Source organism: Sorex araneus, chromosome 3 (genome assembly GCF_027595985.1).
Source record: "Sorex araneus isolate mSorAra2 chromosome 3, mSorAra2.pri, whole genome shotgun sequence".
Classification (NCBI taxonomy): Eukaryota; Metazoa; Chordata; class Mammalia; order Eulipotyphla; family Soricidae; genus Sorex; species Sorex araneus.
The window spans coordinates 125,192,808-125,219,271 of NC_073304.1; the positions used below are offsets into that span (position 1 = coordinate 125,192,808).

The window sequence follows — 26,464 nt, forward strand, 5'->3', positions numbered from 1 at the left end:
GAGGCCCACGGGAAATTGCTCTGGCCTGATATTCAGCTGGTCCTAGTTTCCACCCGATACTTGGCTTTGAGCCGCACCTGGACTTTAGTACTCACCTTCCCCTCCGCGGGTTGCTGCCACTAGGTGCCCCAGGAGGGGGGCTGAGGTCTGGAATAGCAGCCTGCTGCCCTTCTCTGGGCATGGATGCGCTGAGCAGCCTGGCTCACCTGCTTGGAAAAGTTCTTTCGATACCTGGTGTAGACTGGGGGGGCACTGGGCTCAGGAGTCTGCAGATATTTTTTGGGGAGGGAGTGACCATAGGGGTCGGTGTGGGAGAGATACAGGAGTGGCCTGGACCCCGTGTCAGACACGCTCTCCTTCATCAGTCCCATTCTCGGGATGGGGTCCCATCCCCCATTACCTGCTCAGCCCGGGGCCCCTGGGCAGCGAGGAAGCACACAGGTGTGGCCACGGGCCAGCAGCTGGCCTGACTGCTGACCCCTGCTCTGGCACATTTCTCCCTGGTGAGTCGTGGAGGTTGATTGTGGCGTGCAGAATTGTCAAGTGTGACCTTCCTTCGATTGTCCTAACGAGTGTTGCTCCTCCCCCTGCCTCCCCCCCCCAACCCTCCACCTTTGGAACACTCTGAGCAGCGGGTTTCTCCCCTGGGCCTTGTCATTGTGCAGGGTTGGCTGCTGCCAGGAAGTCAGTCAGATGATCACTGACCACAGCTAGAGGAAGTGGCTAGGACAGAGATGAATGCAGAACTCAATTCAGTGTGCCCTTTCTCCTCCACTCTCCTCCCACTAGGGTTCTGCATGTTTGTGCTGAGTCTCGTCAAGAAGCATTACCGACTGCAGTTCTACATGGTAAGGGAAATGCTTGCATGTCAGAATTCAGGGCTTCAGTCAAGTTCTGTAGAGACCCGGCAGGCCTCTCCCCTCAGCCCTTCCCGGAGAAAACTCAGGTTTGCAGTCTGTTCTGTGAGCCTGTAGACTCAGCTGCAGAAGACAAGGACCTGCCTGGCAGACCTGCATCCATCTCAGTCTGCTTCCTCTTACATAATGTGTACCCTAGTTTCCCCATTGAGACGAAGGGGGCTTTGGGTAAGGCTGAAGGTGAAGGGCCTGGAGCGATAGCACAGCGGGTAGGGCGTTTGCCTTGCATGCGGCCAACCCGGGTTTGATTCCCAGCATCCCCCGAGCACTTCCAGGAGTAATTTCTGAGTGCAGAGTTAGGAGTAACCCCTGTGCCTCACCGGGTGTGACCCAAAAAGGAAAAAAAAAAAAAAGACTGAAGGTGAAGCTTCCACCTCAATGGAAGTGATGACCAGGATACAAAACAGCTTACAGAATGGGGGAAATAATTTACCCTACACTCATCTCTGATAGGGGTTTATATCCAAGATATATAAGGCACGTGTAGAACTTTACAAGAAAGAAGCACCCAGCCCCATCATATAATGGGGAGAGGAGATGAACGGACACTTTGTTGAAGAAGAAGTACAAATAACCAAAAAAAAAAAAAAGCCATGAAAAAATGCTCTATATTGCTAATCATCAGGGAGATTTAAATCAAAACAACAGTGAGATATCATCTCACACCACAGAGATGGGCACACATCCAAAAGAACAAGAACAGCCAGTGCTGACATGGATGCGGGGAGAAAGGGCGCTCATCCACTGCTGGTTTGAGTGTCGACTGGTCCAGCTTTTCTAGGAAATAATATGACATTCCTAAAAGATCTAGGAATTGAGTTAGATCAATTGCTAACTCATTTGATCCAGCAACCGCACTTCTTGGTATCCCAAGGGCCCTAAAACAAAATGGAGAAGGGATATTTGCACCCCTGTGTTCCTTGCAGCACTACCCACACAGTCAGAACCTGGAAACACCCCCAGTGTCCAGGAATAGATCACTGGGTAAAGAAGCTGTGGTCCATACACACAGTAGAATATTACTCGGCCATAAGGAAAGATACTGTCATGGAATTTGCTGCTCTGTGAAGCAACCTGCAGAGTGTCAGGCTGAGTGAAATTAGAGAGTGATCTCTCTCAGGCATCTCTCTCTAAGTTTCTCTCAGAGAAACTTAGGTGGGATAACGGATACCCAAGGACAATGGAGACGACAAGAGAACTGGTCTTAGTAGGAAACATGCCTTTTGGGGGCTGGGGGACAGGACAGGGCGGGGACAACGCTTATGGTGGAGGGAAATTCAACTGGGAGGAGGAGGCGGTGCTGAAAGGTGTAAAGTGTTGTGTATAAACGCTATCAGCAGTACTGTAAAGCACAGTGCAGGGGTGTGTGTGTGTGTGTGTGTGTGTGTGTGTGTGTGTGTGTGTGTGTGTGTGTGTGTGTAATGAAAAAGACTCATAAAAGCAGCCTAATGGGTGGGAGGCAAAGGGGTTGGGGGTCGGGGACTGAGGGGGAGATACACTGGTGGAAGGAAGTGAGCACTGGTGGAGGGATCCGTATTGTAACACCGAATACCTGAAACCCAATCATGAGTAACTTTATGATTTCACAGTAACAAAAAGAAAAAACTTATTAAAAAAAAAAAAAGATAAAGCTTCAGGCTTTGCTCTTAGATTTCCTTCCGTCAGCTTGACGCGTGCCCTCCAGGAGAACTCTGGGACTCGTTGCTCCCTGAGAGGCTGACAAATACCCTGGCATTAGGGGCCTGGGACGACCCCTTCCCTTCCTTCCTTCCAAAGGGTGTAGCCACTGGAAGACTGAGCAGTTCCCAGTGCCAGCTCTGTGCCACCCACTGCCAGCAGGGTGTGGGCCGGAGGCAGTGCTCGCCTGCCCTGCGCCTTCTCGGCTGTTTCCTGTTTGGTGTTGGCTGTTCGGAGCCCCATCCACAGACCGGTGGGATAGGATTCTTTCCCTTCTCTTGCAGTTTGGCTGGACCCACGTTACGTTACTGATCGTTGTAACCCAGTCGCATCTCGTTATCCACAACCTGTTCGAAGGAATGATTTGGTGAGTGATGTCGGTCTGGAGATGGTCCCCTTTGACTCGGTGGCTGTTGAGCCTGACGCCAGCCCTGCTTGCTTTGAGTATGTTAGACTCCTTCACAGGGCTGCATAGGACCCTGGTTTCTGGGCTCTGTGCTTCGATTTGTGCTGCAGTAGATCTGGGGTGAGAGCGGAGAACATGAGTTTCTGGTACGTTCTGAGGCTATGCTAAGGCTGTTGGTCACGAGGCATACTTAGAAAACCGCTGTTCTAGACGGAAAGGTTTAATCCTTAAAGACTCAAAGACAGTGCAGTGGTGTGGCAACGAATTGGAAATACCAGAGGAAAATACCACGATTCTCTGGCCAAAGTGTCAGCTGCGAAAAGTCACGGATGGGGAAGGGAACTTGAATAGCTCAGTAATCAGAGAACTTTGAAAGTTGTGTATTGACCCAGGCTAATTAAAATTTATCTAATCCTTTATGGTTAAGCAGATAAGCCTTGGGGATGAGAAAAAAGAGAGATAAACTGACCTCTTTTATGATTACAGAGAAAACAGTTCTAAATAGCTCTTGGCAAATGACTGTGCCAGTGTGTCAAGAGAATGATAGAATACCCTTTAATAAGGTTTATTTCAGCAGTCAGTGACTTCAAAAGGTAGCCTGTCGGCCTTGGTCGAAAGCAGGCTGAGAACCTGATGATCGCGGTGACGAGGGGACAGCACATTCCACCGTACATCAGGGACAGTTGAAGGGCCCTTGCTCGGACCCCAGCTCTCGGGGTAAGGACACAGGGCCCACCTGTTCCTGGGTCAGATGCTCCTTGAAGCTCGCAGTCTGCGTAGGTGATTCAGAAAGGGAAAGCCACACGCGGTTAAGAGACACATCAGAGTCTGGCGCCGTGGAGGCCATGCTGGCAGGAGGAGCAGAGATGACTTAGAGTGGGTGTTTGGGAGTGAGGCCGGGGAGAGCGATGGGAAAACTTGTTTCTCTTACTGTTTTACCTATACTTTCATGTGAACCTTCAGCTTTATAATACAGAATAACAAATGACATTTATTTATATTGGTTTTTGGGGCCACACCTGGTGGTTCTCAGTGTGCTAATGGATCACTCCTGGCGGGGCTCAGGGGACCATACACGGTGCCACAGAGCAAACCTGGGTTGGCTGTGTGCAAGGCAAGCACCCTGCCTGCTTGGCTGTCTCTCCAGCCCCCCCAAAATGGCATTTGATAGATTGCCACCTGTGTTGATAAAGTTGGTACCCAGGAAACACTTGAATGCCTGGTATGTGCCATGTCCTAGGAGTCACTTACTTGATATTTTATTTTATTTTAATTTTAATTTTATTGCTTTTTGGGTCACACCTGGCGATGTACAGGGGTCACTCCTGGCTCTGCACTCAGGAATCACTCCTGGCGGTGCTCAGGGGACCATATAGGTTGCTGGGTCGGCTGCGTGCAAGGCAAACGCCCTACCTGCTGTGCTATTGCTCTAGCCCCTTACTTGATAATTTATTTGAAAAAAAAATTTTGGTGGTAGGGAGGTGGTGCTTGGGGCTTACTCCTGACTCTGTGCCCAGGAGTTACTCCTGGCAGAGCTCTGGGGCACAGAGGACATGCCAGGGGTTCGAACCCGGGTTGGCCACGTGCAATGCAAATGCTCTACCCACTGTACTACCACTCTGGCCCCTAAAGCTCATTTCCTATTGTACTTTATGAACTCACAAAGCTGAAAAGTACTTGGTGAGTTATTTCGGTGCTGGGGTGTGTGACTGCCATTGTTCTGTGGCTGGTTGAGGTAATTCTTCGGTGACATTAGCCCTTTGTTGACTCTCTCCCCAGGTTCATAGTCCCCATATCTTGTGTGATCTGTAACGACATCATGGCCTACATGTTTGGCTTCTTCTTCGGCCGCACCCCACTCATCAAGGTAAAGGGGTCGCCCTGACATGGACTGCCACTGGGAGGGGCAGCAGGACTCGGGAGGACAGTGCGGGGTCTCAGATGACATCTGGCTGGTTTGTCAGCCTGCAGACGTTATCGTCAGCTGTTTTCTCTGTAAAGAGACACGGGGAACACTGACAGCTGTCCGGAGGCTCTAATGTGGAAAATACTTACAGAGATGGTACAGTAATCACTCTGGGGACTTGAATATGGCCTAGAGTCTTTTTGCTTTGGGGCCATACCCAGCAGTGCTCAGGGCTGACTCCTGGCTTTGTGCTCAGGGATCACCTGTGGCAGGCTTGGGGAACCATATGGGGTGCTGGAGATCGATTCCAGGTCGGACACATGCAAGGCAAGTGCCCTACCCACTGTACTATCTCTCCATTCCTGGACTTGAGTTTTGTCATTTATTTCATATATTGTTTGGTATTTAAATTGCTTGGATAACCAATAGAAAAAAGAAAATTGGGGGTGGGTGGGCAGGGGACAGGAATTAAACCAGATTGCAGAGAGGTGTTAGAAGATTAGGTAGTTAGCAAAGTGACTTAAAAAAAAATAGAATTGTGTGCATGTGCACATGTGTGCGTGTGTGCGCGCTCCTACATCTGTGTGTGTGTGTGTGTGTGTGTGTGTGTGGTGTTGGGTCAAACCCAGGGCCTCTTACATGAGACATGCACTGTTTCACTGGGCCACACGTCCCCATCCCCAGAATCAAGCCTTCGATGTTCCCAAGTAGTGTTATGAGGACACTGTATTGTGTATCTAACAAGGTGGGTGTTAAGAATGTTTTCTCTGTCCACAGCTGTCCCCGAAGAAGACCTGGGAAGGCTTCATTGGGGGCTTCTTTGCTACAGTGCTGTTTGGTCTTCTGGTACGTGGTGGCTACCCCTGGGGGGTGATACACGGGGAGCCTGTGCACTGTGATCTCACACAGCTGGAGCACTGTAGCACTGTCGTCCTGTTGCTCATCGATTTGCTCGAGCGGGCACCAGTAATGTCTTCATTGTGAGACTTGTTGTTACTGTTTTTGGCATATCGAATACTCCACGGGGAGCTTGCCTGGCTCTGCCGTGTGGGCAGGATACTCTTGGTAGCTTACTGCTGTTTATTCAGCCACTGATTAAGCTGACTGAAGCAGGCTTTAACTCCTCATTACTTTTTTAATTTTTTTAAAATTTATTTTCATAAAGTTCACAGTAATTGTTCACATTAAACATTTCAACACCAATCCCACCTTCCACTACACCTTCCCACCGCCACCCAAGCCTGCTCATAAGCAGATGCTAAATCATTTATTTTGTATTGCTTGTTAATGAATGTTATGAGATGTTGTGTGGCCGTGATAGCAGCCACGCGCTCATGGAATTCTAAAATTTTTTAAATATCTGGGGCTTGGGAGGCATCTCTGCGAAGTGCTGCTCTCTTTCGAGATGCATTTGTGGGTCTCTGAATCATGACCATTAATGTGCTTACATGGCCTTTCTTTGATCTCCTTCGAGATTTATTTATAGGTCTGTAAATCGAGGCCAATAAATGAGCTTGTACAGCTGAGTAGAAGGTGGTTTGTGGGCATAACTGCCACATAACTTTTTTTTTAAATTCTTTTATTAATTCACCATGTGGAAAGTTACAAAGCGTTCAGGTTAAAGTCTCAGTTATACAATGCTCAAACACCCATCCCTTCACCAGTGCGCATATTCCACCACCAAGAATCACGATATACCTCCCCCCTTCCCCCCACCTCCCCAGCCCCCCACCCCGCATGTGTAACTGGTAAATTTCACTTTACTTTCACTTTACTTTGATTACATTCAATATTTAAACAAAAAAAAATTACTATTATTGATTTGGAGTTTCTCCCCCCTAAAGTCGATCTGCTGAAAAGAAAGCATTTGGTAATTTGTTTTCCATTGCTGAGAATGAAGAGATATGAGGTCAGGAGGCCGCACTAGCAGCAGCATAGTTTTGGATTTCTGTATTTTAGTATTTTAGTAACTAAGTTCAGAGAAATGTCTGCCAGGAATCGCAACATTGTAAGCTTGTACCTCTCAGCTACTTTATATGCCACATATGAGTGCGATCTTTCTATGTCTGTCTCTTTCTTTCTGACTCATTTCACTCAGCATGATACTTTCCATGTTGATCCACTTATATGCAAATTTCATGACTTCATGTTTTCTGACAGCTACGTAGTATTCCATTGTGTAAATATACCAGAGTTTCTTTAGCCAATCATCTGTTTTCGGGCACTCTGGTTGCCACATAATTTTTGGCCATTTAATTTTTTTTTTTTTAATTTTTATTATATCACCATGTGGAAAGTTACAAAGTTTTCAGGTTTATGTCTCAGTTATACAATATTCAAACACCATCCCTTCACCAGTGCCCATATTCCACCACCAAAATCCCCAGTATACCCCCCGCCACAGCCCCCACCAACTGTATAACTGATGAATTTCACTTCATTTTCTCTCTACCTTGATTACATTCCATATTGCAAAACAAAACTCACTATTGTTGTTGGAGTTTCCCCCCAAGGAAAACAGCCCTACTAAGGAAGCATTTGATAATTGGTTTGTCATTAAAAGACGCGGCTGCGCGGCTCGGATGTGTTCCAGTCCCGCAACCCGGAGCCGTGTTAGTTGCTTCTCAGTGTCGCCAGGGCCCCATCCGGAGAAGGTGTGCCAGCTGTACCTCCTCCGTCTGGATCCCTGGTGTTGTTGGCCCGGATTCGGGTCCGGAGCATTTCTCCGGCCGCATTGCTCACCAGACTGCCTGGCCTCTTCTCTGTTGAAGGTGGGAAGATGGCGCCGAGGGTGGGTCAAGGGCGTGACTTCCGGCGTTGGCCATTTAATTTTTGGGGAAACTTGGTCCTAAGTTGTTGGGGTCTGGCCAGAGGCACAGCGGCAATTTTGGGGTGTCGGGAAGCCTGAAGGCTCTGTGCTCAGGGATCACAACTGCTGGAGCTAAGAGGACCATACAGGACGCCGGGGAATCGAATCCCGGTCATATGCATGTAAGCAAGTGCTCTGCCCACTGTACTATCCCTGTGGCCCCTGCTCACCTGGACCTGAGAGGGCAGGTGTATATGAGACCCGGGAGGCCACAGATCCCTGTTCCTGTTCCCCTAGCTCAAGTAACACACACACACACACACACACACACACACCCATGTTCCTCATCATACACACGGACACACACACACTCCGTGTCCCTCATCATACACACACACACACACACACACACACACACACACACACACACACACTGCTCTTCCTCTTAGAATGTAGGGCTGGAACACACACACACACACACACACACGTCCCTCATCACACACACACACACACACACACACACACATATGGCTCTGCCTCTTAGAATGCAGGGCTGGAACGGCTGCCCTTGACCTCCCTCTCCCCCCAGCTGTCCTACGTGATGTCGGGGTACCGATGCTTCGTGTGCCCCGTGGAGTACAACAACGACACCAACAGCTTCACTGTGGACTGTGAGCCCTCGGACCTGTTCCGCCTGCACGAGTACAACATTCCTGGAGTCATCCAGTCGGCCATTGGCTGGGTACGTGCCGCTCCCGTGGGACGACTGCTGAGAGGACCCCCTCTCTCCCTGTCCTCTCAGACATCAGCCGCACAAAATCCACTCGTGTCTCCCCCCTCGGCACTGTGAGCCCCGGCCAGAGCCTTTGGGCCGTTTCAGGGCGAGGCCCGGAGAAGCCCTTTTCTCCCCCGGGAAAAGAAATCATGTAGATTTCCGGGTGTGCCCCAGACTCCTGGGGACCCCTGTGGTCCTCTCAGGGGCCTGAGGTCACTCTCCATAATAATGTAGTGGCATTATTTGTCTTCTTATTTTCATTGATTTCTTTTTGGGGGTGGTGTTTGGGGCCCCCCTGGCTCTGTGCCCAGGGGTTGCCCCTTGTGTTGCTTGGGGGACCAGGTGCCCTGCACACTGTGCTGTTGCTCCAGCCCCCCCTTTCTTTGTGGGTGCAGGTGGAGGGAGGATTCGGCCCAGGGCTCCTTCTGGCTCTGTCGAGGTGTTGGCCTTTGGCATGCCGAGCTGTGTGCCAGCCCTGCTGGCCTTTCTCACTTAGTTTCATTTTGGGGGGAATTGAGTCACACCCTCTAATGCTCAGGCCTACTTCTTTTTTAAGTTGAGTCACTGTGAAGTTCCAGTGAATCATGTCTGGGTGTCAGGCACGCACTGTTTCAATACCAATCCCTTCCCCTGTGCCCACTTCCCTCCACCAGCCCCCCTCACCCCCTTTGCTTCCCACCCACCAGTCTGCGTCTACTAGAGGCATTGCCCTTTAAAAAAAAAAGAATTCTTTGCCGTGGTTACAGTGCTGTTGCTGATGGGGCGTCTTACACCGCATCTGCCCCTCTCGGCAACCCTCCCGGTTGAACGCTTCCCTCCACCCTAGTCGCTGCCCCTCGCTGTCCTGCCCCCCTGGGGCCAGTGCTCGTGCTCCTTGTTTCCACGGGCTCTGGGCTGTGTCTGGCCTGTGCTAAGGGATCACTGCTGGCAGTGTTCTGGGGACCTTTTGTGTGCCCGAGACCAGGCTGGGCTCGGCCGCGTGCGGGACACGCGCTGTGCTTCACCCCCAGCTCTCTCTCCAGCCCTGCCTTTTCCACTTGGTTGACATTTGTCCCCAAAGGGCAACAAGCCTGTGAAAGTCGTTGGTGGTGCAGCTTGGCAAGGAGGCAGTGGCGGCATTTGGAATCACCTTATCCTCACACTCACGGTGAAGATAAGCTGGTTCCTCTTACAGTGTCTTTGACGAAACAGTAAGATGATTTTTCATTAAACCTTGGTGTTTGAGAACATACTTCTAGTATTGCACACCGAGAGGTGAAGTCCTTGCAATGTGTCTCCTGCATTTGGAGGTGCAGTGCTTACCTAAAAGGTAATTTCTCCTGGTGATCCTTGGGGGACCTGTGGAGCAGGGCTTGAGCCCAGTGCATCTCTTGCAGAAGTGCTTCGCCTCTTGAGCTATTTATCTGGCCCTAGTATTTTTTGGGAGGGGGTGGAGAGAATAGAGTTTCATAAAGAGTCATTTATGTTAGTAGCTAGAAGGCTGAACTTTTTATCTTCACTCTTTTTTTTTTTTTTTTTTTTTGCTTTTTGGGTCACACCCAGCAATGCTCAGGGGTTACTCCTGGCTTTGCACTCAGGAATTACTCCTGGCGGAGCTTGGGGGACCATATGGGATGCCGGGGATCGAACCTGGGTCGGCCGCGTGCAAGGCAAACGCCCTACCCGCTGTGCTATCGCTCCGGCCCTATCTTCACTCTTTTGGGGAATGGGAAGCGGTATTCATGTAATACTCACAGGTTACTCCTGGCTCTGCACTCAGGAATCATTCCTGGAGGTGCTCAGGGGATCGAACCCAGGAGGGCCACACGCAAGGCCAGCGCCCTCCCCAGCGTGCTGCCGCTCTGGCCCCTGGTCATCTCTGCCCTCCTGTCTCCCCAGAGAACAGTCCGGATGTACCCCTTCCAGGTCCACAGCATCGCCCTCTCCACCTTTGCCTCACTCATCGGCCCCTTTGGCGGGTTCTTCGCAAGTGGATTCAAACGCGCTTTTAAAATCAAAGTAAGATTTTCTGTTTTTTTCTGATCCTCTGGTTGTCTCCCAGCCAGTCCACGGTCATCTGTCTTTTGCCTGCCTTCTCCTGCCGCTTTCTAGAAACTCTGCTTTGTGTACCGTCTCGAGGGTTACATAAGATAACTCTGTGGTTGGAATTTCAGTTCCGGGGCACTATCCATCTTCAGAAGAGACATTTGTGATCTGATGGGGCGCGTCTGTTGAGAACCTCAGTGTTTGTGTCGGTGCTTGCTTCTCCCTTTCCCTCAGTGACTCAGCAGAGTGACTGTCCTTGGCGTGTGTGTGTGTGTCCAGCCCAGGCTCACCAGCCCCTCCCTGCCTTCGCAGGACTTTGCCAACACCATTCCTGGCCACGGAGGCATCATGGATCGCTTTGACTGCCAGTATCTCATGGCCACCTTCGTCAATGTGTACATCGCCAGCTTCATCAGGTACCAGACTGTTCATTCGGGCCCAAGCCGCTGGGTCTCCAGGGGCGATGAAATTCCTGTATCTCTCCTTTTTGAGGGGCAAGGGCAGCATACCTGTTGACGCTCAGGGGCAAGTTCTGTCTCTGCACTCAGGAATTGCTCCTGGCGCTACTCAGGGGACCATGTGGGGGTGCTGGGGATCGAACCTGGGTTGACCGTGTGCAAGGCAGGCGCCTACCCACTTGTTCTATCGCACCAGCCCCTGTGTCTCACTTGTAATAATAAGCTTCCCAAATGTGACTGCAGTTTCCCGTGGCGGCTGTTCCCGTGCGGCCTGTCTGTCGGGAGAGGACCCAGGCTCCTGGGGGCCATGGGGCCCCGGCTGATGCTCCTGCCTGGCCTTCTCTTCCAGGGGCCCTAACCCCAGCAAGCTGATTCAGCAGTTCCTGACCTTGCGGCCGGATCAGCAGCTCCACATCTTCAACACGCTCAAGTCTCACCTGGTCGACAGGGGGCTGCTGACGCCCATCATGGAGGGTGACGAGTAGGGGCCAGCGGGGCCGGCGGAGAAGGCGCAGGACTGGGCGAGGGCCGGGCTCCGTGGCCAGCCCCCGCCGTCCACTTCGACCAGGATGAGGCTTCAACTCACTGTCTTTGTCTGTCTTTTTTTTTTTTTTTAAGAATACTTTCGATGTGTGGGTGAAACCGTTTGTATATACTCTCTACTCTCTGTGCTGATGATTTAGATTGTGAGTCAGCTGCAGCTCTGAGTCGGAAAGGAGTCATAGAGGTATAAACCATTTCGGTTTTTTTAAAACACCTACAGGACAGTGTCGCCCAGCTGGCGAGGGTCCCCACAGTGTATTCCTCCTCTGTGTCCGACCCGGCGGGGACCATCCCCCCCATCCTGGTCGCAGCCCCCAGCAGGAAGGAGGCTCAGGCAGGGACGCCCGTGCGCCTGTTCCTCTCTCCTCCCTGCCCTGGAGCCACGAGAAAGGCAAGCTAGGGGGCCGGGAGCCCCGCGGAGCCAGAGCTCTGCCGGGGGAGATGGGCTCGTCGCCTGCTTGGCCGGGGAAGGAGGGGGAGAAGGTTCGAGTGTTCGTTTTCTTTCAGAAGCTGCGGGTAATCGGCCTCGTGGTGTGGCGCAGAGCCTCCCTGCTCGACTCCCTGTGCCCGCAGTCAGGGCTGTAGTCGGGCCCTGGGCCCGCAGGGGCCTCTCGGATGGGGCGGGCTCACCGCGAGTATTCAGGGGCGACGCCGTACGCGTCGTGCTGGAGACTTTTCCCTGCTGAGTCCTTTCGGGAGCAGAGGGCTGCCGCGTCCTGCCCCCTTGGCCTGCCCCACACCCTGTAGCTGCTGTGTTGTATATATCTTATCTTACGGCAACTGTGTATCTCTGTGTGTTTAAAAAAAAATCACTTAATCCCGTTATCTCAGTTGTACCATGGCTTCTTCACGGAAGGGCACGCAGAGGCCGACGGAAGCTCTGGGCAACCCAGGTCGCTCCGCTGTGAAGATGCAGTGCACACTTTCATAGATGGTGACCGTGGAGTCTGCCTTTTCCTGAGGGACCTTTTATTTTTTTCTTTCTTTCTTCCTTTTTTTTTTTTTTTTTTTTTTTTGGTAAACTGTGATTTTCCCCCCTTCCTAGTTACAGGGGTGAGGTTCTCTTTGGGAAGAGCAAGTTCCTTGTCAGGGCAGCGAGCAAGGGCGTGTGAGAGAGAAAAGCTCAGTGCCCAGGTGTCTGTCACTCCGTGCCACGGTTCTTGTTGCCAAGCGAGGGAGTCACGCCTTGCCCTGCGCCTCAGCCTGGTGCTAGTCCTTCCGGCTTGTTCCTTTTCCTCACCTTCCCCCTTCCTGCAGGCTCAGCAACAGTCAGCGCCCAGCACTGCCGAGTCGGGGCCACAGCAACACCCCCCCCCACACACACACCCGTGGCTTCCTCCTCCCGCGCCTTCACTTCCGTTTTAGTGCAGGTCCGGGGCCGAGTGTCCTCGCCTGGGTGTTGGGCCGTGTATGTGACCCCCACCGGGCCCTGGTTCTGAGAGCTTTGTGTCCCCGTGTTCTGGGATTCTGGCCGCAAAGGGTTGTGTCCCCGGAGGTTGGCGCTTTCCAGGTCTTTCTGAAATGCTTGTCCTTCCAGTCAGCACACTGAACCGTGAGGTGGTTAGTCATGAATTCGTTTCATTTCCCCTTCAGTAAACAGCTTTGTTTCGTATCTGTTTCACTGTTACACTCCTACCAAAAAGCAGAGACTAGAGCCAGAGAGAGATAAGGGGGGGGGGGGGGGCGCGGTGCCTGGGGGCCGGATATAGGCCTGGTGGCGTCCGTGGGGCCCCGTGAGGAAGGGGCCTTTGGGGAGGGTTTCGGTAGCTGTGCGGAGGCGCCTTCTCCGGCTGCCGAAGGCTCGTGGTTCCCCCCGCTGAGGGGCAGCAGGGACCTTCGTTGGTCTGGCGCTGCTTGGTGGTCAGCCAGCCTAGAGATGCTCTGAAGGGGGCCGCCTTGAGTATCGGGGGTCCCGGGGTGCCGGGAAGTGGGAGGGTGCTGGGCACCGCCAGCAGTGCCCCCCGGCTCCTGGTGAGCGAGGGAGCGTTCCCCATGGCAGCTGCGGGCCGCCCACCGCTCGTGTCTTGCTCCGCTGCTGGGAGTGTTTGTCCAGGCCGGCAGCCCTGGGGGGTGGGATAGATCCACGCACCTCCCGTGGCTGGCGTGACGCTGCAGCAACAGTTTTCCACCCCCGGTCGCCGTGGTGAGAAATAAGATGTGGCCCAAACCGCACCCCGCCCTGTTGTGGATTCCACGTCTCCCCCCGTGCGTGCTTCTCTGCTTCCCGCTGTTGCGTGTCTTCAGGGCGCCGGCAGCCGAGACAGCCGCCCCGCGGGCCTCGTGTCAGCCCCTGCCCCACGCACAGAAGTGACGGTGCACTGGGCATCTGGCCGCACCCTTCCCTCTGCGGCGCGGGTCGGAGCTGCCGTGGCTGTGCCCGCCAGACTCCTGCCTGGAGTGGAGGGGGGCGGGCTGTCCTCGGGGCAGGCCTGGCGGCCCCCCTGACTGCGTTCAGCGGGGGAAGAAACCTTCCTGCTTGCCCCGCGCTCTCCTGCCTTCGCTCCGTCTAGTGCTCGCCTGTCTTGTGTTCTGAGCGTGGTGGCGGCCATGGGTGCCCCGTGTGTCGTGTGTATTATTCTCAGTGTTGTACAATTCTGTCGTGTGTTTGAAGCTAGTCTCTCTTAGGGGCAGAGTAGGACTTTTAACCTGATACAGGTAGGGCTTGAAACCATTTTTAGGGCGTAGTGTTTGTTTTTTACTGCCAGTCGACTGTTTCTCCTGTGACCTACATATTATACAAGATTGTGGACATCTAAGGGAGACGACTCCGACCCTGTGAGTTGGCCCCGGGTCTCCGATGGTATGGCTGGAGCTGGATTCTGAGTGCAGGTCCGGCTGGTAGCTTCCGCTTGGAGCTCTTGCTGGGCCCAGAAGCATCCGTGGTGTTGACAGTGGCAGGTGAATGAGTGTGTGGATGACGGAGGCAGGGAATGTTGGTGTTGGGGAAACGGCTTTGTTCCCTAAGGAATTAGCCAATCAGATTCATTCATTCCTAAGGGAGTAGATTTCATTTCCGTGGGCAGAGATTCTTATGGGAGTAGATTTTGGGTGGCAGTAGATCCCGTCCTTGCTGGGGGTAGGTGCCAGTGAGAGTAGACTTCCTTTCTCGGAGCACAGATTTCTATGGGAGTAGATTGAATTCCCAGGGGTAGATCTCTATGGCAGTAGATTCATTTCCTACCAGGGGTGATTGCTGCGGCGTAGGTTTTGTTCCTGGCCGGGTAGTTTTCATTCCTGGAGGTAGATTCCTGTGGGAGGAGTAGATTTCACTTCTGTGGGGTAGGTTTCATTCTTGGGGGTAGATTTCTATAGGAGTAGGTTTTGCCCCTAGGTTTCTGTGGAAGTAGGTTTCATTCCCGGGGTAGGTTTCTGTGGGAGTAGCTGTCCTTCCCCCGCCCTGTCCTGCTGAGACCCCGGACCGATTTCCGCCTTTGGCTCCAGAAGACGCCTTTCTTGCCAGCGGTCACCGTGTGCTGGGGAGAGGGGGCCGTGTAGAAAGACTGACTTTACCTGGGTCCCGGTGTGTGTCCTTCTAGAGTCCCGGTGGGCGAGGGAGGGCCGAGAGGTGGCAGTGCGGGGCAGTGTGGAAATCGCCACAGGCCCTGAAGAGCCCCCGGCGCAGCCAGTGCCCCCTGGCAGGGCACCCTTGGGCAGATCGTCATTTTTTTTTTTTTAACCCTTGTCTTGGTCCCCCCCATCTCGTGTTTCCCTTGCTCCCCTCCGCACGGGTCCCCAGCTTCCCTCTGCCTTTAGCTTCCTGACTTAGTTTCCCTGGTTGGGCACAGGCCGGGTGCTGTGAAGGGTGCCGAGGTTGGGACAGGTGGACAGCCTGTCCCTGTGGCCGGGACGCCACTCACCCTCGCCCCCGCAGCAGCGGCCTGCCCTAGGGAGCGGTGGCGTCCAGTGCCGGCCGCCTGTGGCCTCGTGCGTGTCTCTCCCTCCCAGCGCCCCCTGTTTCTGGTTGGCCAGCAGTGGCCTCAGGCCCCGGGCCCCAGGTGGCTGGAGGCCTTCCCGCCGTCTGTGTGGCGCGGCCGCGCTCACCGGGAGGGCCGATGGGGACGGGGTACTTGGATGCTTGCAAGCCTGGAGGGGCAGAGTGTGCGGGGCCCGGGCTGGGTGGCAGTGGGTGTCCGACCCATTGATCTCGGGACATCCAGGCCCAGGCCAGGAGGATAGGGCAGGGGGTAGGTCCCTGTCCTGGCCCACGGCCCACCGGGAGTGATCCCTGTGTGCCCCGCCCTTCCTGCAGAAGCCCCTCGTCACAGGCCTGTGCCGCGTCCTCGCGTTTTCGCCCTCGCCCAGTGAGCCTGTGCTGTGCTTCCTTAGTGCTCGCATGTGCCCGGCGCTGGGCGGAGGGTTTCCAGACACTGTCCTTTATTCCCCCCCCACCCCGAAAAGCCGTCTTTGGGTCGCCGCTGCCCTGTTTCATTAGAGACGAGACTGCGGCTCCATGACAGCCGAGCTTGGGGGTCAGGAAGAAACTTGGGCCTCCGCGGCCGAGGTGCCGGCAGGTCACGCAGCTTCGAGCCCGTTGGTCTGTGAGTCGCGTCTCGGGCTCTCGGGGGGACCGGCTGAGGTGCAGCACAGTGCCAGCAGCACTTTATTAAATAGGCTTTTGTTTTCTTTTAAAAAAACTCAGGTGGTACTTTTTTGGGTGGTGGGGGGTGGGTGGGTGGGGGTCAGGGCTTACGCCCGGCTCTGCACTCAGGGATCACTCGTGGTGGGGCGTGGGGAACACATGTAGTGCGAGGGGTTGAACCCAGGTCGGCCTCGTGCTGCAAGGGGAGCTCCCTGCCCGCTGCTCTCTCACTCCGGCCCCTCAGCTGGAACTTTGACCCCCCAGCCCAGGTCATGCCTGACCCTGGATTCTCAGCCACTGCACTGCCACGTGCTCGGTGTGACCCGAGTGGTCACCCCAGGGAGTGACTGCACCGTCCTCCGGGGCGAGACTGTCTAGGCATCCCCCACCCACAGCGCCCCCGAGAAAGCTAGTCTGCCTGGTAGAGGCAGAGGACATACGGGTGTTCAGGGACCCCATTGCCGGTGGGTTGCTTGGGGCCTTCTCCACTTCCTGTAGCCTGACCCCCCACTCCCCCATCTTAGGTTCTCTGAGTGGGGCCCCTGCTCAAAGGGCTGAGTGCTCGCTCTGCATACGGGAGCCCCGTAGCGTCCTTGGTGCCCCCTCCCTGCCCCCCTCCCCATGCATCACCAGAAGCGATTCCTGAGCACTGAGCCAGGAGCACCCCTGAAACCTGCTGGGAGTATCCCCAGGACCAAAAGAAAGGCAGGAGAGGGGGAAGAAGCTTGAGTGGGGCCTGGCTGGTGAGGGTCCCTTGTGACTTGCTGTGGACCCTCTCCTCCCTGCAGCTGGGGACCACAGAGACCGTGTGGGCGCAGAGAGGTCTCGAGATCTCTGTTCAGAAAGCCCCGAGCGCCGCCCTCAGCCATTCAGGGCACCCCTCGGGGCCTGCTCCTGCCTTCCTGGACATTAGCCGGCTAGAGGCAGGCCTGGAGAGGTGGACATTCCTGTAGGACGTGGGTTCTGGAGCGGGGCGGGTGGCGAGACAGAGAGAGGATTGAGTGCCAGGCCTTCCTTCCACTCGGCTTTCCAGCTGTGCGCGGAGGGCGGCTCGGGGCGGCCACGGGGAAGCTCCCCCGAAGGACGGGTTAATGACGTGCTCAGGCTGCACGACAGGACCCGGGGCGTAGCGGTGACTGAACACCCGGCTGGCCTGCGTTTTCCGGGCCCAGTGGAGGAGGAAGTCCAGGCCCACCAGCCCCGAAACGGGCTTCGGCTCAGGAAAGAAGGCCCGGCACGGGGGCCGGGAAGGCAGCGAGGGCCGCCGAGCACTGGCCTTTTCCTCCCTGTCGTTGTTGCTCACGGACTTGGCACCCTCCCACGGCAGAGGGAAAGGCCCAGGGGTGCGGGCGGGAGCCGACCCCCAGAGGTCTCCGGGCGAGCGACCTGCACGGAGCCCTGGCCGGGTCTGGCCGTGTGGCGCATCTCCCCGCGGGGAGCGGTGCGTCTCGACGAGGCCGCCTAGGTTTCTGCCTTCCCCCCTTTACGTTCCTCTCCCGGGGGTGTCGGGTCTGTGCAGAGGAGCCCCAGGGTGGGATGGGAGCTCGGCGAGGGGCGTTCCTTAGGGGTCTTCCCTACAGCATGGGCCGGGGCCGGGGCCTGGCTCCAGCGGGTGGAGCTGAGGGGGCTTCAGGGCTGGTTCAGCGGATGCACTTAGCTGCTAGAGAAGGCAGGGGTGCGGCGCGGCGTGAGGAGCTGGGGAGGGCCGGGGGCCTGGTGCTGGTGGCGGGCTCCGAGGACCAGGAGCGGGACTCAGGCTATCCCAGCAATCTGGAACTCGAGGGGTGGGTGATGCCGTGTGATTCCAGGGCTGTCGTGCTGGCCAGACCCGGAAGGGAAGATGTGGTAGGGACAGCCCGCCCCTCTGTCTCGGCGTTCCTGGGTGAGTGGGCCCGGCTCTGGACCTTGCCCCAGTTCTGTGTGTTCGGAGGCGCTGTTAAATGAGAAAGGTTGCAAGGGCCCTGCTGCCCTCACCGGGAAGTCGTGGCAGGCACGTGGCGTGGGGGTCACCGCCAGTGTTGGCTCCGGGTCCCCCCAGTGCCACGCCAGGGCTGAGGCAGGGCCTGGCCTTGGACGCTGCGGGCCCGGGGTCCCCACGGCAGTCCTCCGGGCCGCCCAGCGAGGGTGTCGGCGTGTCACTGGACCACGTATTGTTTGCCACGGCCCACAGCCCGGACAGTGTGGGACAGTACACGTGGCTCAGAACATGAGATGTTGTACATTAGAGCGTATGACCCTGTTCATAGACCCGAATGTTCCTATTACACAAATAAACGTCCATGAAATTCGGGCTGGCGTGTGGTGTCTGCGGCTTCTGGAGGTTGCGGGGTCGCGGGGGCAGGTCTGGTGTGAAGTGCGGGGTGGTGGGTTGCATAGACCCTGGGCCGCTTCCCTGCATGCTGACTGCTCCCTGCCTCCGAGGCCCCTCTCTGCCGGGGACTGTTTTGGGGGGAAGGGCTGGGTGTTCGGGCCCCATCCAGCAGTACTCGGGGCTACCCTGGCAGGCTCAGCCGTGATCCTTGGCGGTGCTTGGGGCGCTGTGGGTGGTGCCAGGGTTTGAACCGGGGTTGGCCGCATGCAGGGCGGGTGTCTCCGCCCTGCCCTGGGTTCCTGCATCCTGCCCCGCAGACTCTCCTCTGTCCTGTTGCTGCTCCTCCGCAGCCATCTCCCCGGGTGCCGGCCTGTCGCGCGCCGCTTCGTCCAGCGAAGAAACACGCAACTCGGAGATCCTTTTGGCTGCGATTTATTTAGGAACTTTCTCATGCGTTAGAGAAGAAATCAGGAACGGGGACGTGGAGTAAGGCGGAAAAAGGGACGCATGAGGGAGAACCCACTAGCTAGGTGACCTCCCCCCTTATATACCTCTCGCTGCCTGCTTATGCCCACGTGTCCGCATCTGATAGGTTAGTCACAGCTTATAGGCGTGGCAAGACATCCTGTTTCCTTATTAGGAGTTGTTTTCGAAGCACACAGGTGTTGATTGCAAAGAGCGCTACAAAGCATGGTCCCATGGTGGCTCTCCACAATTCCCCCTTTTTTGTTTTAGAACAGCAAGTCTGTGTAGCGACCTCGGCCCCCTTGGCCTTACCCGTCATTGGGAGCCCTCTCGCTTGTAGGTCCCTGTCTTAGGTTGGTCCAAGGGTCAGGTGGGTATAATGCACCCTTTCAAACTCCTCAACTACAGGAGGTCCCCTGCAGTTAAGGGCTCTCAGCTGCATAATACCTTTGCTACATCCAGCTAGACCTGATTGTTCCAAGCGAGATTATTGATTCAAAGTTGCAAGCCAAAGCTTGGGGGATTGCTGTGCCTCCAGGGCCGGGATACCTGCAAATATCACGCCTTTGTAAATAGTTGTACTTGCTGCATTTTATATAGACACCAGGCAAAAACCCAAAGCAGCGAGAAGCAATAAGGATAGTAGTACTCCCACCTCCACCCACTCTTTGATAAAATAGAGGGGACTTCTACTCAGGTCTTATTAAGGTGGGAACGGAAGGGATTAGAGCAGGCCAAGTTGTAGCAATGGCCCAAAAAGCTGCTTCTTCAGCTCGTATCATCACAGGAACCAGGCTGAACAGGAGCACCAGTTTCCACCTCTTGGTCTACTGGAGGTGCGGTCTTTCGTGTCAGGCGTTCAGGAATCCACACTGGTTCTGCCCTGTCCTGTGGAAAAACACAAACAGAACCCCTGGCCCAGGTTAACACGGGGTCCGGGCCGTGCCATTCACCAGAAAGGATATCTTTCCATTTAACATATCCTTGGCACACAGGAATCTTTGAAGAATGCCTGTCTGCAGAGGAGGTGCCCTTATCATCAATGATCAAAAAATTTAAAGTAAAAAGTGCAATTGAGATTCTTTCTCGAGGGGGCCGTCCCAGGCCAACTCCCCCTTTTTGTTTTATTAGGCATGCTTTAAGGGTGGAATGAGCACGCTCAACGATGCCCTGTCCTTGTGGGTTATATGGGAGGCCGTGAGATAAAGAGACTCCCATCTGGGCACAAAATGCGGTGAATTTAGCAGAGGTGTATGCCGGACCATTATCTGTTTTCAGTTGGGCTGGGATGCCCCAGGCTGCCCATGCTTCAAGGCAATGAGAGATAACATTTGTGGACCGCTCCCCAGAAAGGGGAGTGGCATGAATGATACCGGAGCACGTGTCCACAGATACATGGAGATATTTGAGCCTGCCAAATTCCGAGAAATGTGTAACATCCATTTGCCAAATGCGTAAAGGCACAAAACCAAGAGGGTTTATGCCCATGGAGGGGGCAGGAAGAAAAGGGACACAGTGTGAACAATGTAAAACAATTGCCCGATGGGGCTGGAGTGATAGCACAGCGGGTAGGGCGTTTGCCTTGCACGCAGCCAACCCAGGTTCGAATCCCAGCGTCCCATATGGTCCCCTGAGCACCGCCAGGGGTGATTCCTGAGTGCATGAGCCAGGAGTGACCCCTGTGCATTGCTGGGTGTGACTCAAAAAGCAAAAAAAAAAAAAAAAACAATTGCCCGAGCTTCGGCTCGAGGGATTTGAAATCTATGTTGAAGGGTCCGAGAAGAAACATGGAAACGGTCATGAAATTTTTTTGCTAATTGTAAAGGAGACTGAATAACAAAACAAGATGGTCTAGTGAGTGCATCAACACAAGCATTGCCTTCTGCTAAGGGACCCGGAAGGCCTGTATGAGAACGGATATGTGTGACAAAAAATGGTTTTTCACGGGTCCAAAGAATTTGCTGTAAAGCAGATAACAAGGAGGCTATCGAGCTGGAGGCCTTTATGGGTCCTGCCACCTCAAGTGAGCAAAGAGCATTTACAACATATGGTGAATCAGAGATCAAATTGAAAGCAAAGGGGCAATGCTCAAACACTGTCAAGACAATGCGGAGTTCCACAACTTGAGGAGACGTAGTTGGAAATTGCATACGAATAGGATCTTGACCCTCTATCATATAAACCCCCCAGCCTGTACTTGAACCATCAGTATAAATGTTTGGAACATCCCGAAGGGGTACATAAGAGGTGACTTTGGGGAAAATTACTGGATGGGTTTTAAAGAAGGTCATTAGTGGATGTTTGGGATAATGATTATCAATAACATTGGGAAAAGAAAATCGGAGAATCGCCCAATCATCATGTAAGTTACACAAAGAAACTATTTGAGTGGAATTATAGGGGGTAATAAGAGCATCTGGAAGTTTTCCAAAGTATTGCAAGCAGTCCTGAATACCAATCATAGCCAAACGGGCTACAGCTGCAGGGTATAATTCCACGGCTTTTGCCGGAGAGACCCTAGGATGAATCCACAGAAGGGGTCCCTCCTGCCATAGGACTGCAGTAGGTTGCCCATAAGTTGGAAGCACACAAAGTAAAATGGGAAACTCAGGCTGCACGCTTGTATTGCCAGCAGCGGTAAGAGCTTGCTCAATTTTGCAAATTCCATTAAGAAGGTACGCCAGTCTAAGTATTGTCTGGGCGTCAACACCGCTCTAGCCACCTGTTGCCAATCATTTGGGGTCATACAATATCTGAATAAGCCTTCTACTTGAGTTAAGGTAAATGCCGTGTTGGCTCCATACATCTTTACTGATTCTGCCAAGGACTTAATTATTTTAAAATCTAGGGGCTCATGATATCGCTGTTGATTATTATCTTCAAAAACTGGGTAAGTTAACTGTAGCTCTCGCCTAACTTCTGCCCAGAGCCCGGGTTTTGCAAAAGAAAGTCCGCCTCCCGCTTTATTAAAATAAGGGGGCGGATCATCCTCAGAGCCCTTTAGAGGTAAGTATCGGTCACTATCATGTATCGCAGCTTCCTCTTCAATAGGGGGGTCAGAATCCCCGTTAGCCCGTCCCTGCTGAAATTGACGTAAAGAGATGGACGGGTCACAGATGGTTCTCGGGGCCTTCCTCTCTTTTTTGGGGCACGTCCCTCCATCAGCGGAGTTCCCCTAGGGGCCTCGCTTTCCACGTCCGAACCCTCCTCTGGCTCAGAGGCTATAATGCCATGACGGCTGCCTCTGTCCTTCTTTGTCTCTTCTAACACTACTTGTCCTGATTGTACGGCCTTATCGCACTTCTGATCCTTAAAGTAAGCATAGAAAGCAAAAGTGAAAAGACAAAGGGAAAGACAAACAAACATCCAACCAACAAACGAAACATACACATCCATGGATATTATTGTCCTGACTCACCACAGGAACTTGATCGTCACGACTTCTCGTGAACCTTAGTCCTGACTTACCACAGGAACCTCATCGTCACGACTTCTCGTGAACCTTAGTCCTGACTTACCACAGGAACCTCATCGTCACGATTTCTCGTGAACCTTAGTCCTGAATAAATCGCAGCAAGTTCTGAATCCACCGGGGGGGTACTGGAGGTCGGGTTCCCCGTACGGGCCACCAGCTGTCGCGCGCCGCTTCGTCCAGCGAAGAAACACGCAACTCGGAGTTCCTTTTGGCTGTGATTTATTTAGGAACTTTCTCATGCGTTAGAGAAGAAATCAGGAACGGGGACGTGGAGTAAGGCGGAAAAAGGGACGCATGAGGGAGAACCCACTAGCTAGGTGACCTCCCCCCTTATATACCTCTCGCTGCCTGCTTATGCCCACGTGTCCGCATCTGATAGGTTAGTCACAGCTTATGGGCGTGGCAAGACATCCTGTTTCCTTATTAGGAGTTGTTTTCGAAGCACACAGGTGTTGATTGCAAAGAGCGCTACAAAGCATGGTCCCATGGTGGCTCTCCACACCGGCCGGTGGCAGCCTCCCTGCCTCTAGGTGCTCTGTGCCCTGTGCTCGCCCACCTCGGGGACTAGGGTCACCACGTTTGCTCGCACGACCCCCCTCCCACTTCCTGGCTTGGCACGGCCCTGTTGGAGCCCTGGCCGCCTTCCGCTGAGTTCTGCTCTTCGGCACAGCTGCACGTCGGAGCGAGCTCACCGTTACCCACACCCGCCTGTTCTGCCTCCAGCCTGCTCCAGTGCCCGCCATGTTCCAGTGAGCCTCCCGGCGCGGGACCAGTGGGCGCAGAGGGGCCAGGGCCGACGCAGAGAGGCGGGGGCAGTGGCAGGCTGGGTCAGGGGACGGCTCTGCTTGGGCCCTGCAGTGAGTCCTGCCCTATCCCAAGAATTTGATGAGTTCTGTGTGGGGCTGGGGGCGGGGTGGAAGCACGCCTCCAGGCTGGTGGCCTGGCCCCTGGGAGGGTGGCGTTGCCGCTCTCCGGAGCGGGAGACACGGAAGGAGAATCCAGAGGAGTGGGAGAGTTGTTCTGGCGCGAGCCACAAGCGAACAGACAGCTCAGGATGATGGGACAGTGAGTTTATTGGACACTCAGCGCCGGGGACCCCAAGTCGGAAGAGAAAGAGACTTGAAGTCCCGTTTGCTGAGAGGGTCTCTGTCTCTTATCCTCTAAAGGTGGGCTGCAACCTACATGCATTCTTACTATGAAACAGGAGAGACAGGTAATTGGCAGAACACAATTCATGCATCCTTCCCACGTGGTGTGGCCTCAGGTGTTCAAAGGGAAAACAGACCCTGTCGGTCTATTGCGCCCATTTGGTGCGGCCTTCGGGGGGCCGTTTCCCGTGCGGGCCCAGTACTCTCCCAGAAACCCGGTGGGCTGGTGGGCCCTTACCTCCGGTAATTGGGGTATGGCTTTTACACCGAAACCATGTCCCTGAAATGAAGCATGGCTTTCTCTCCTTTACAGTTAAATTTGCCAGCTGGCTTACTAAGCCAAACTTGTTCTTTTGCATAAACACAGCAGGTTTGGAGAACTCTCCGTTTGGGGTGCCCTGTTATTTACTGACAGTTCCTGGGGATTGGCTGAGACAGAGTAGGAGACACCAATAAAGGCATTTATACTTCACGTCAGGGCTACCCCAGGCCGGGCCACTGTGAAGATGTGAAGATCGGGTCCCGCAACGGGGGCAGAGGTGCGTCAGGCCTGCGGGGGTGAGCTGGGGGTGGCCGCAGGAGTGTCCTGGCAGAAAGGAGTCCTGCCCAGCCCTCCGGTTTCCAGGTGTTTACTGCGGATAGTCACTGCGGATCTGCAGGTTCCCACTTCCCACAGCAGAGACGATTCCTGTGCTTTCTGGAGCCCGCCCGCCCCTCGGGCCTCCCTGAGGTTTGTAGGGTGCTCAGAGTAGTACCTGCTCGATGCCTGCTCCTGTCACTTACACCAGTCATTGGCTCCTTTTCCCGGGAAGGGGCTCTGGGCTCCTCGGCGCCGAGCTTCTAACCAACTTACTATCCTGTCCTGAGCTCGCTCCCTCTCTGCTCATTCTCGGCTTGGCACAAGAGGGAGTTTCTCAAGCCATTGATCTTGAAACTTTGCTGCACTTTTTTTTTGTTTGTTTGTTTTGTTTTTGGGGCCACACCTGGCAATGCACAGGGATTACTCCTGGCTTTGCACTCAGGAATTACTCCTGGCGTTGCTCAGGGGACCATATGGGATCCTGGGATTCGAACCCGGGTCAGCCGCGTGCAAGATAAACGCCCTACCCGCTATGCTATTGCTCCAGCCCCAAAACTTTGCTGCACTTTACAGTCACCCAAAACATTAAAAAAATGACCACTGCTCGGGGCCAGACCACGGGACGTCGGGCAGGGCGTTTGCCTTGCTGACCCGCACCCCTTAGCAGAGCACCACCAGGAGTGATCCCTGAGTGCAAAGCCCGGAGTGACCCTAGAGCATTGCCGGCTGTGACTCCCCAAAACACAAAACCAAAAGAGCTAAATAAATATTCCCACTGCTCATCGGCTGGAGAGATAGCGGGTGGAAATACTTACTGCTGCCCAGGCTCCGGCCCGAGCACCACAGTGCTCTGGAGCATCTCCAGGGGTCACCCCTGGGCACCCAGATACGGGCGCTAAACCCGCTCTCCCATAGGAAAAATTCATACAGTACCCCAGAACAGTGACATCAGCACCCCCAGGGCTGGGGCTCGTGTGTTCCCTGGGACGTCAGTGTTCAGCCGGGGGGATGTGCCTTCCCCATGCCTCTCTGATGAGTAACTCCCATGGGTGGTCAGTGCCCTGCGCTTGTGAAAGCTGCAGAACCACGTCCCCCCACCCCGGGGAGTAGGGTGCCTGGCCCCTGGCCGTCATCTGTCCCTGCAGCTCTGTTGGCTTCGGGTCTGTGTACCAAGGGCCAGTGTTTCTCTCGGGACCCCCCTCCAGCACCCCCGCCACGGTGCCCCGCCTCCCTTCCCCAAGCTTCTCGCCTCAGCCCTTGACTTCTCACAAGAAACACCTCCATATTGAATGGAGCAAATCATTATGAACTTTATTAAGAATACAGTGATGAAGACAGATGCCTCTGTACCCCCTTGCCTGGTGGCCAGCGTGTGACACACACACACGCTCACCTTTCTCTGGGGTCTCATCGCTGTAGCTGTGAGTGTGCGGGTGCCTGGGGGTGGGTGCCTGGAGGCCCTCTGGGAGCTGAAGGCCCTGAGTGGCCAGGGACAGAAACACAGTGTGTGCTCACAGCTGCTGTGCCCAGGCCCTGCCGTGAGTGACAGGGGTGCAGGCTCCTTCCGGCTCCCTTCAGTGTTCCAGGAGATGGGGGGGCATTGGGGGGGCCCTGGAGTGGTGACAGTTTCAACTTTTTTCTCAGAAAAAGGATGTCACACATCCTCCACTCAAATGTCCCATAAGTCAATATTTTGCACACGTATGATTATTCTCTCCCTCTGCCACACACTCCCTCGTTTGCCTGGAAATTGTAAACATGTCGTTTTACCACGATCCCATTTATTGCCCTTCCTAGCAGGCAAATATCTGTAACTTTTTTAAAGATTTTTTTTTTTTGTAACTACTGTGACAAAACTTAGTGATTAGGGGGCTGGAGCGATAGTACAGTGGGGAGGGCGTTTGCCTTGCATGTGGCTGACCCGGGTTAGATTCCCAGCATCCCATATGGTCCCCTGAACACCGCCAGGGGTAATTCCTGAGTGCATGAGCTAGGAGTAACCCCTGAGCATCGCCGGGTGTGACCCAAAAAGCAAAAAAGAAGTTCATGATTAGGTGTCAGTCATTCGGTCATTTCAGTCAGTGTTCCAACACCCATCCCTCCACCAGTGTCCCCAGGTTCCCTCCCATCCCCCCAACCCCAGCCTGCCTCTATGTCCCTCTCTCTCTCTCTCTCTCCCCACCCCCCTGTTGAGGCATCGTGGTTTGTGACACAGGTACTGGAAGGTTGTCGTGTATATCCCTTGACCTCCTCTTAACCCTCGGTTCTTGTCCAGCGTGATCATCCCCAGCTGCTATTGTCATCCTGGTCCCTTCTCTGTCTTACCTACCCTCTGTCCCACACACACTTGTGGTAGATTCCAACCACTGACCAGTCCTGGCCCCTGGATA

General features: G+C 54.4%; 1 protein-coding gene across 1 annotated transcript in view; it reads left to right on the plus strand.

The window, feature by feature from the left end:
- The window catches only part of CDS2 (CDP-diacylglycerol synthase 2), a 59,113-nt gene extending 40,728 nt beyond the window's left edge, over positions 1-18,385 (plus strand). The window contains exons 6-13 of the mRNA XM_012933268.2: positions 790-848; positions 2,879-2,961; positions 4,780-4,867; positions 5,684-5,752; positions 8,305-8,457; positions 10,369-10,488; positions 10,828-10,931; positions 11,323-18,385. Of these exons, the coding sequence (XP_012788722.1) occupies positions 790-848; positions 2,879-2,961; positions 4,780-4,867; positions 5,684-5,752; positions 8,305-8,457; positions 10,369-10,488; positions 10,828-10,931; positions 11,323-11,458 (812 nt within the window). The 3' untranslated portion in view covers positions 11,459-18,385. The remainder of the gene's footprint in view (positions 1-789; positions 849-2,878; positions 2,962-4,779; positions 4,868-5,683; positions 5,753-8,304; positions 8,458-10,368; positions 10,489-10,827; positions 10,932-11,322) is intronic.
- The last annotated feature ends 8,079 nt before the right edge of the window (positions 18,386-26,464 follow it).